General features: G+C 47.7%; 1 protein-coding gene across 1 annotated transcript; it reads right to left on the reverse strand.

The window, feature by feature from the left end:
• Positions 1 to 900: 900 nt before the first annotated feature.
• Col4a1 (Collagen type IV alpha 1) lies at positions 901 to 8,076 on the reverse strand. The gene is made up of 9 exons (XM_064684820.1): positions 7,948 to 8,076; positions 7,481 to 7,576; positions 6,911 to 6,959; positions 5,898 to 6,851; positions 5,342 to 5,838; positions 3,827 to 5,277; positions 2,793 to 3,767; positions 1,580 to 2,724; positions 901 to 1,508 (listed from the first exon to the last, which is right to left on the reverse strand). The coding sequence occupies exons 2-9, from the start codon at positions 7,498 to 7,500 to the stop codon at positions 1,248 to 1,250; spliced, it is 5,352 nt and encodes a 1,783-aa protein (XP_064540890.1). The 5' UTR covers positions 7,501 to 7,576; positions 7,948 to 8,076; the 3' UTR covers positions 901 to 1,247.
• Between the last annotated feature and the right edge of the window lie 2,652 nt (positions 8,077 to 10,728).

Genomic DNA, 10,728 nt, shown 5'->3' on the forward strand with positions numbered 1-10,728 from the left:
GTATATATACAAACATGCATACACATATGTACAAACATGCATACATATTTGTGCATGCATATATTTATCTATGCAAAAAAGGATACATACATACATGCATGTATATATGTGTATGTACGTATGTATGTTTGTATGTGTGCATCTATGTAGTTATTCGGACATGTATTACATTATTATTATTATTTACATTTGCATATATGTATACAAAACAAACATGCATACAAATATGTACAAATAGGCATACATGTAAATATGTATATGCAAACTTAAAACTTCGCTCAAAAAGTCCTTGAATCGCATTTCTACCGAGGAAGCTTGGAAACACGTCGCAAATGATTTTTCATATAGATCCATGGAACAGTTTTATAGAGATTCATGTAGAGATTCATGTACATATGTATGCATGTATGTATGTACACATATTTTAAATTGCCCTCCTATGCGATTCTCATAAATTCAAGTAGGGCCAAGAGATTTTCCTGCTTCCATTGTAAACGTTATATTAACAAATTTCTTTTGCCAAAGATGGTGGCATAGATTAACGTAATGCTCGAGAGTTTCCTCTTGGACTAATTGTATCGTTAATAAGCCTGGAATGAACAGGGTATTGTGCAGTTGCTTGAACCCGTTTCATACTTTCAAAGTGCACACAAATTCGGTTGATCGAATTGACGAATTTTACAAAACATGTTTCTTTATTTTTACCATTTTTATTTTAATTTCATAAACAGTTTCCAGTGTTTCGTTTAGTTTGCTAGCACAATGTTGCATATTATTTTCTTGGTTTTTATTTCGGATCATGCATTTCCTTCACATTTCTCATGGCAGAAAAATGGAGCATGCAGCTTCTCGGTATGGTGAATGGAATCGTTCTGGCAGTTAATTATTATAGATTCGATGTTTTTGTTTACATATTACCAGGCTAGTTTATTTGTTGTTGATTTACTTAACTTACTCGTAACTAAGAAGCAGTTTACATTGGTTTAGAACATTTTGGCAAAACGTGTAAAAAAATGGCAGATACAAAAAAAATGGCAACGAGTTCCGAGCGGTCCAACGTCCATAATTCATTGGTACTTCTCCTCTCTTTGTATTTTTTCTTTTTGGTTAGTTTAAGGAATTTGGTAGCAGTGTTGGTTCTAGTGTGTCTGTGTGTGTGTCTGTGTGTCTGTGTGTGTGAGTGTGTGTTTGTTCGTTGGTATAGTTAAGGCATTACATTTAGATTAAAATTATTGCGTGTGGTCCGCTTATGACGAGTTCTTCACACAGACTTGACACCTGGATACGCGGGAGAGCAGGTTGCCCGCCTTGATGGTCTGCTGTTCGGGCCGCTGGAACTGATCGCCATCCTCCAGCGTGACCATCCAGAAGCTAGTCATCGTCTCGTAGAAGTGGCAGTGTCCCTTAGCGCCGTTGCACTCAATGAACGGTGTGGCCCGGAAGTCCTCCAAGCAGGAGCCAGGCGATTGCAGCGCCTGACCACCGCCTCCATTGCCAACGGCCGTGTGCTGGAATATTCGATTGTTGTTTGGTTTTGGTTTAAAATGGAGGAGCTTTAATTGTTGGATTTGGGACTTACCATGAGGAAACTGTAGCCGATCCATAGGCCCTCCCAGCCGTTGGGGCAGTTGGGTATCGCCAGCGACTGGCTGTGCACGGCGATCACATTGGCCGGCGCCTCGCAGACGACGCAGCGGGATATGTATTTGCTGATTTCGTTATTGTTGACCGGCATCATCGGTATTGGGGCCGATGTGGATAGCCAGAAGCTCTTGTCGTTGCGCGAGGCATAGTTGCATACGTTGTTCTGTCCGCAGGACATCACTGGCAGTGTTGAGAAGCGCGGCACACAGGAGCCGGGCGAGCCGAGATCCTGATTGTGTGCATAGTCATTGCCATCGACATAGAGCAGCGAGTAGCCGGTCCAGAGCTCGACATGGCCGGGTGCGCACTGTGGCACCTGATCGTTTTGGCTGTGACGCGTTAGCAGAATACCAGTTAGGTAGTCCTGGGCACCGCTGCAGGGCAGACCGGGCTCGCCCTTGAATCCAATGGGGCCGACAGCACCCTCCAGGCCAATCAGACCCTGTTCGCCGCGCTCACCCTTGAGGCCAGGACGGCCGGGCGGGCCAGTTAGACCGATTAAGCCGCGTTCGCCCTTCTCACCGCGCTCGCCTTGGATGCCAATCAGACCGCGTTCACCCTGTGGTCCAGGCTCACCCTTTTGTCCATCGCGACCAGGATGTCCGGGTTCGCCCTTGGGGCCAGGTGGTGGCACCAAGCCTGGCTCACCCTTTTGACCACGTAGACCGGGCAGACCGTCACGACCATCACGGCCCTTGGGTCCGGTGAAACCTTTCTCGCCAGGTGCACCAACTGGACCAGGATGACCATCCATACCAGGAGCGCCGATATCTCCCTTAAGACCCGGCAGGCCGCTCAAGCCAGGTGGACCGGCAATGCCTTGATCTCCCTTGTCACCCTTCTGTCCCTCGAAGCCAGGCACACCGCGATCACCCTTGGATCCAGGATAACCAGTGTCACCTTTAATTCCTGCTGCACCATTCAAACCCGCGCTGCCATCGATACCAGGTGCACCAGTCAAGCCACGCTCTCCCTTGGGACCCATGGGACCAATCGGCCCGGGCAAGCCAACTAGACCAGCGTTTCCTGGCAAACCAGCCAAGCCTCGTTCACCCTTAATGCCAGGTAATCCAGGAGCACCTGTAGTTAAGCGGAATTTAAAGTGAATTAATGATAAATCAAATTCACGATTTTCAGCTTTTATATACCTTCACGTCCGTTTTTGCCAGCACGTCCTGGTAGACCCTTTTCTCCCTTAACGACAGGGCCAGGATAACCGGGCTCACCATGCAAGCCCATATCTCCCTTGGGTCCAGGAGTTCCAGGCAGGCCAGGAATACCAGCTGGTCCATTCAGTCCACGATCTCCTTTCTCGCCGGGGTAGCCAATTGGACCTTGGTCGCCCTTGTTGCCTTTAAGTCCTTGCAATCCAGGTAAGCCATGGTTACCAGGCAGACCCTTTTCTCCCCTCAATGCAAGCATGTCAATTTGAGCAGCAGGGCCCCTGAGACCCTTTTCGCCCTTGTCTCCCTTCAAACCAGGTGCTCCTTGATATCCTTGCCTGCCGGCAAGACCCATTGCACCCTTCAAGCCATTTGCGCCAGCTGGGCCACGGTCTCCCTTGAGGCCCTTGGGGCCAGGATAACCGATCGGTCCCGGATTTCCTTGTGGTCCAGGCAGACCATCAAGACCAGGAGTGCCTGGGTTGCCAGGCTGTCCGGAATTGCCTTTGTCGCCCTTTGGTCCTGGAGCACCGGGGAAGCCAGGCTCACCTTTCTCACCAGGCATACCATCTTGTCCATATATTCCGTCACGTCCAGTGTCACCCTTTTCACCTTGTGGGCCTGGACGACCGTGTACGGCAATGCCAGGCAAACCTTTCTCGCCGGGTTGACCTGGAGCTCCGGGTAGACCATCTTGACCACGTAGTCCTGAGACACCGGGTTCACCCTTCTGTCCCTTTTCGGAAGCATCTCCAGGCTCGCCCTGAGGTCCATCGAAACCAGCCAAACCTTGGTTGCCCTTTTCACCAGTCAGACCATCTAATCCATCTTGTCCTGGTAGACCCCGTGGTCCAATATCACCTTTAACACCCATCATGCCGGGTGGTCCAGTGGGACCCCTGGCCCCGGTAAGGCCATCGTTTCCTGTTAATCCACGGGCTCCCTTGTCACCCTTCATTCCTATTTGTGGGAGACATAGCGTTAACATGAGCACCTGTCAATCCTGTTAAAGGACTTACCAGGAATTCCAGCAGCTCCGAGTGGACCGCGTTTGCCTGGAGCACCAACCGGACCAGTGAAGCCCTTGGGACCATCATTACCGGGTGCACCACGCTCACCCTTGTTGCCAGGCATACCAACGAGACCAGGGCTGCCAATTTCACCCTTGGCACCATCACGGCCTTGAACGCCATCAATGCCGGGAGTACCCGGTGGTCCGGGACGACCCTCGGGACCAACAGGGCCGGGTTCACCTTTTTCACCGACAGAACCTGTGGAACCAGGCTGTCCAGGGAAACCAGAATCACCCTTGTCACCAGGATAACCAGGGTTGCCGTCAGGTCCAACCATGCCCAAAGCTCCAACTGGACCACGATCTCCCTTTTCGCCAGTTAAACCATCGCGACCTGGAGGTCCAGGTGGTCCAGCAACAGTAATGCCCTGTTCTCCCTTCTGTCCACGTTCGCCATAACGACCAGGTGGTCCTCGAAGTCCATCCTTTCCGTCGTTACCCGGCGCACCAAACTGACCGGGGTTGCCTTTCTCACCGCGAGGTCCAGTTATGCCACGAGGTCCGACTAATCCAGGTGGACCCTGGGGACCAGTTGAGCCCTTTTCTCCGTGCAGGCCGATGTCACCCTTCTGGCCCATCGGTCCGTTAGGTCCAGGCATACCGGTGGCACCGCGCTCGCCCTTATTACCCTTCAATGGAACCTTCAGTTCGCTGGCCGCGCAAGTGCCCGGCTCACCCTTTTGTCCTACGTATCCTGAGGTGCCTTTGTCACCTTTGTAGCCATCGAAACCGGGGCGACCAGGTTCTCCCTTGATGCTTTGGCCGGGGAATCCATCAATGCCGTCGCGACCAGGGCTACCAGGCGCACCATCTGTGCCAGCTTGGCCAATGTAACCCTTGTCACCCTTAACTCCCATTTCACCTTTAAGTCCAGGCGCACCAGGTATTCCACTGTCACCACGCTCGCCTTTTACACCGGCAGCTCCAGGATATCCAGGCTCTCCCTTTGGACCCTTCTCTGGCAAAATCTGGCTCCAGTCAACAAATGCCGATTGACCAGGTTTACCCGTGGCACCAGGTGCGCCGGGGTAACCGTCCTCTCCTTTGTCGCCTGGAGGACCCATTTGTCCGATAATGCCGTCATCACCACGTTCTCCAACAAATCCCCGTTCACCGGGCGGTCCTCTAGCGCCAGGATTGCCAGGAATTCCATTCAGACCACGTTCACCCTTGTCTCCTTTAAGACCAGGCGGGCAAGAAGAACACTTGCCTCCTGCATCTCCCTTGGGACCCATGTCTCCCTTATCGCCAGGAATGCCTGAGCGTCCAGCATCACCCTGTGGTCCAGGAATACCTGCCTGACCCGGTGTGCCTGGTCTGCCTAACTTGGAATCTCCGGGAACACCAGCATTTCCCTTGTAGCCGCGCTCACCCTTGGAGCCTTTCTGGCCAGGGTAACTATTCAACGAGAAAAAATCAATATAGAAAGGGCAAAGTAAAGGTTGCGTTGAGCTTGACCTACCCATTTATGCCGTCATCACCCTTAGGACCTTGTATTCCGTAGCCTGGGGTACCGATTTCACCTTTTTGTCCTTCAGGTCCTGGAGGACCATTGTGACCGATTGGTCCGACTGGACCCTGTGATCCCAAGCGTCCGGCATTACCCTTGTCACCCTTTTGTCCGGCAGGACCTTCATTACCAGGATGACCAGGCAAGCCAGGACCTCCCTTGGGACCAATGTAGCCTTGAGGTCCTATTGGACCGTCCATTCCGTTCAGGCCCTGTGGACCCGGCTGACCGGTGTATCCGCGGGGTCCTTTGGGTCCAGGTGCGCCCGGCTGGCCGCGTCCACCGCCAGGGGGTCCGGGGGGACCAACTAGACCACGTTCACCTGAATTACCTGCGCGACCAGGCTCACCCTTCAAACCGGGTTGGCCGGGCAAACCATTTAGACCAGTCTCGCCACGATCTCCTTTTTGTCCAGCAGGTCCTGGGGGGCCAAAGTTTCCTTGACGACCCTATAAGATGTGGCATTAGACTGAATTTATTTACGATTCGTACATCATTAATGACTTACTCTATCACCAGCGCCACCAGGCAAACCTTTCTCGCCCTTTTGTCCATCGTGTCCTGGCTCACCGGCCGGTCCCAAGCCACCCTTTTCGCCAATAGGTCCAATTTCACCCTTCTGACCAACATCACCACGCTGACCCATAACTGTGTCGCTGCCGTGGACTGGAAGCTTCGGTGCCGGATCTCCTTTCTCGCCCTTATCTCCCTTTTCGCCGGGCATGGCTGTGGCAAAGCAAGCAGCACCCTTCTCACCCTTGATACCGCGATCACCGCGAGGTCCTGGCGGTCCGTAAGGACCCGTGTCACCACGTTCGCCTTTATCACCACGTTGTCCTTCGGGTCCGGGGTAGCCAGAGCGGCCGGCGAAACCGGGCTCACCCTTCTCACCCTTGGCATAGTCACCGTTCTCCTTGGCCGGCTCACCTTTCTCGCCCTTGAGACCTGGTCCGCCTGGGTAACCGCGTGGACCAGCCATGCCAGAAAGACCCTGCAAGCCGGGCAAACCTTCGGAGCCGTCACAGCCATCCTTGCCATTGATACCCGGCAAGCCAGGATTACCGGCAGGTCCTTGAATACCACTTACACCCGGCAAGCCGGGTATGCCGCGCGTTCCATGTTCGCCCTTATAGCCACGCGGTCCAAACGGACCCGGATCACCCTTTTGACCCTTATCACCGGGGGGTCCCTCTGGGCCCGAATAACCCTTTATACCCTTGGGTCCCGTCTGACCTTCGGGACCGGGCAGGCCGCGATTACCCTTCTCGGCAATACACTTGGGCACACAGCCCGCAAAACCGGATGTACAGTTCTTGGGCGGTTGACCGCCGCGCTGTATGCTCGCCGAATCCACAATATCGTAACTCTCATCAATCGCAAATGTATCTCTGGGTTCATCTCTGCTGTGGTGCCGGACCGACTCTTGAATTGAGCCCGTGGCTCCAGGGTTCTTCCAAAATTGCTGCAAATAATACGCATTGATTTAATCGACCGCCAAATCGCAGCATATTTAATGCTTACAGCATTCGTATTAACCAATACTCCAGCAATTACAGCGGCGAACAGCAGCCTAAAAGCGACAAGCAAATAAAAAAATAAATTAATAAAAATAATAAAATAATTACAGATCAGTTAAGGTTAATTTCGAAAACCCTAGCTGGGTTTTATGTTTATGTTCCGTTCGATAACACGTCATGTGTTCAAACCAAAATAATTGTCAAGTCGCTTATCGCGAACGAGCATTTCTGTTTCTGTGAGTGTGTGTATCTGTGTGTAAGAGAGCGAGCGCAGCGTTAAGAGCGGCGCTGCTTAAGAGCGGCGCGCCTTGTCGCTGCTGCAGACAAAACGTAACGCGGCGAACGTTGCGACTGTGTGCGTTAGATTTGCCATATTTGAGAGGCACTGGACTGAGTGAACCGTTCGACAGTTTTGAAAGCATTGCGACTGGCAATTTTCTGACCGAGTTTTAACAAAAAACCTATTTCTGACTGCATTTTTCTTTTAATAAATACTACTATATGTATATATATAAGATATATTTAAATACATTTTTTTTTATAATTTCAACATTTTGAATGAACAGTTACTTACCGCTTCCAGTGGGGCAACATGATGCCCTATGCACTCTGGCCGCACAGTTATTTCCCACTGTCCTTGTTAACTTATAAATATGTTGCCGTCGTTGGCCTGCAAGGCGGAAAAGTAGGCACTTAAAATTTTCTTATTCTCTTACAAATTTCAAAGAACTTTTTGGTAGATTAAATATTTTATATAAAAATTTTTAAATATAATTTTTTTTTGATATATTTTTAAAGTTTTGTGTTTCAGTTGCCGTTCCAGAAACGCGCACGTTACAGTTTGAGAGTCATTGTATTCGATAAAGTGTAGCTTTGCCTTAAAATATTATAAATTTTTTAATCATTTTAATTACTGGTCAAAAGCAAAGGCGACAAAGCACTTAATTAACTGTATTTTTTTTATTGAGAATTATTTAAATATTTTGTTGATTTTTTTCTTTGGTTTTTTTTTTAATTTTTTTGTTGGCTGCTCTTCCTTACAGAAAAGTGATCCAACTTTATGGATCGACTGGAGCGTACTGAACGAACACACAAGCGAGCGCGAGCGGCACACACACAGCACAGGCAACAGGCGACCCAAGACTAAAGACAGAAGCAGCCTACTTACTCGAGAAGACGGAACACGACTAATTATAGTATAAGCTTCAGCCAGCCAAAAACCCAAACGGCCAACGCACGATCGTCTGCCCGAAGTTTGACGAGCGACAAACGATGTTCAGCTCACGTACGCTATCCGTGTCGTCTGTGTGAGCGCGCGTGTGTGTGTTGGTGTGCGATTGGTGTGGAACATGTGGAACGGATGGGTGAAGCAACATTAAAGCGCGCAGCTAACCCAACTGGGAATATGAACATGAATGAAAATGGGTGATAAGTCTGAAACTAAGTCGCTTACTTAGATGCTGTTCTTTGTTCTTGCAATACCCATTGTCCAACGATGTGAAAAGGGTATAATGCTTAGCTGCCAATGCGTGCACTGGGAAGAAGCTTGCTGCCTTTTCCGACTCCATAAAATCGGGGCGACTACGATTTAGCTGATCTAGCCATATCCGGTGAGCTCGAAATCTATAAGAACTAAGAACTTATCGATAAAAATCGATTTTGAGAGCATATTTGTAAGCGGTTCTTAGGGGTTATAAGAGCTCGATTTACTTGAAATTTAAAGTATATATGCTTGTTTTTTCTCTGTAGGCCCAAGTATACGATAAATCGATAAATATCGATGTTTATAAAAGCTCAATGCACTTGAATTTTAAAGTTTATATATGTATATGCTTATTCTTTTTCAATAGTCCCTTAGTAAATCGATAAATATCGACTTTAAGCGCATGTTTTTAGGCAGGTCTTGGTAAAAGGTATCCTTGCCTCTGCCAAAATGGTATTCGATGAATCGATAAATATCGAAAGTAAGTTCCTAAGCAGCTCTCAGTGGTTATACAAGCTCTATGTACGTTCTCTTTACATCATTGTTTATTTAAAAGCAGCTCGAAGCTGTGCGCAGGGTATTTGCCAGTCGGTCACCCCAACTGGTTCTTCTCGAATTTGTTGCTGTTATTGCTGGGTGGGCGATATGAGCTGTGCTTGCGCTTACAGCATTTCCAGCTGAGGCTAATATTGGATACGCCCTTACACTCCCCCTTGAGCACCTACGACGGCATCACAAGGGGCTGATAGCCCAGTTGAAAGATCGGGCACATGAGTTCCGCTTTTGCTTGCCATTGACGCTCTGATTAGGGCTTGATCCGGCTTGACTTAGGCTTCATGTGCCAATTTTCGAGTCCTGTCTGCACTTGAAAAAAATGCTTACAACGTTTAAAAGACTTTTTTCGAAAAGAAATTTTCCAAAAATTCGAAATTTATTTAAAATTTCTTATTTTACATTTCTTAATTTTTTAGTTACTTATTATTAATAATTATTTATTTTTATTATTATTTATTTCCACAGTGCTATAGTTGGGTATTTTTGCGTTTCTTTTTTCGGGGTTTTCAGTCAAGGCAAACTGTCCACTTAATTTTAAAATACCTCTGATAAGACTTGAAGGTTTTGTGTTTTAGTGGATCGCTGATCATTTCAAGAGACTTTCATGCAAAGAAAAAATGGCGATTTTTTAATGTTCTTTAGAAATTAACAAATGAGGTCTTTTGATTTCCCAAAAAAAAGTCCTTTTTAAATCTCTTTGTTGAGACGTTTGTACAAAAAGAGTTTCTGACACATGAACCGGTTCGAAAATGAACAATGTTGAGGAGTTCTCTAGTTCAGTTCTAGTTCTAGTTCTCTTCCCGAAGTTCTTTATTACCAAATCTGATCTAGCTAAAAAGGACTTGGTGTAAAAACATTAGAAAAATACAAATCAAAATAAAACGAAAATACTTTTAAATATACAATCGTATTCCTTTATTTAAAATACCTTTACAGTTCATACAAAATATTTAGAATATTTATAAAAAAACTGAACCGGAACTAAATATAATTGATACTCAGACTTGGGATCTAAGATGGAATGCCCCTAACATCTATTTTCTATGGTTTTCACTATTTAATTCCGATGCGTTTATTTACTAGGAAATCGAGTGAGAAAATTTGATTGAAAAAAAAGCCTATTGAGACTAGTGGGTCGACTGGCAGATAGTATGTATGCTAAAGCATTTGACAATAATCTTGCACAACGCACAAAGCCTTGATTGTGCGTATTTCAAAACTGACCTCAAATACATGTGTGTGTGTGTGTGTATATTTCGTAAAGTTCTATTTTTGTTAATTCAGCGTACTAATTATTTTGAAAAAGAGCTGATTTTTCATTTTCAAACAGGAAATACGCAACCTTATAGCGTGTTATCAGCCGCTATATTAAATGAAAAAGCCTTAGCCTAATCGCTGGGTGGCGGCAGCGGCGTCGGCAGCGACAAAAACAAGAAACTAAGTAGCTGAGTAGCTAAGTAGGGAAATTATAATATGAAGGGAAATTATATGTGTCGTTGTTGCTGTCGCCGTTGTTGCTGCCGCTGCTGCTGTTGTTGTTGTTGTTGTCGTTTCCTCATTTCAAGGCAACAAAGTGCTAAATTCAACAGGCTGTGCAGCCCCCCGACCCCCACCCCCTTAAACATCCAGAAGCCCAATCCCAAGCGCTTGAAACGAAACGCACCAACACAAGCACACCGAGCGTTGTCAGTGTGTGCGTGCGCCGAACGCGAGCCGAAGGCTAACGAACGGCGCACGACTCTGTCGCTGGCGGCAAACGAATTCAAATTTCTTCAGTGCCGACC

This window comes from Drosophila montana, unplaced genomic scaffold, assembly GCF_035044405.1.
Source record: "Drosophila montana isolate Dmon_TW-CO22-7 unplaced genomic scaffold, ASM3504440v1 contig_2_1, whole genome shotgun sequence".
NCBI lineage: Eukaryota > Metazoa > Arthropoda > Insecta > Diptera > Drosophilidae > Drosophila > Drosophila montana.

Coding starts and splice junctions, on each gene's coding strand:
- Col4a1 (XM_064684820.1), bottom strand. CDS start 7,500: ATGTTGCCCCACTGGAAGCG. Junction 3,768..3,826: donor CGGAGCTGCTGGAATTCCTG/GTAAGTCCTTTA, acceptor TCCCACAAATAG/GAATGAAGGGTGACAAGGGA. Junction 2,725..2,792: donor TGGCAAAAACGGACGTGAAG/GTATATAAAAGC, acceptor GCTTAACTACAG/GTGCTCCTGGATTACCTGGC.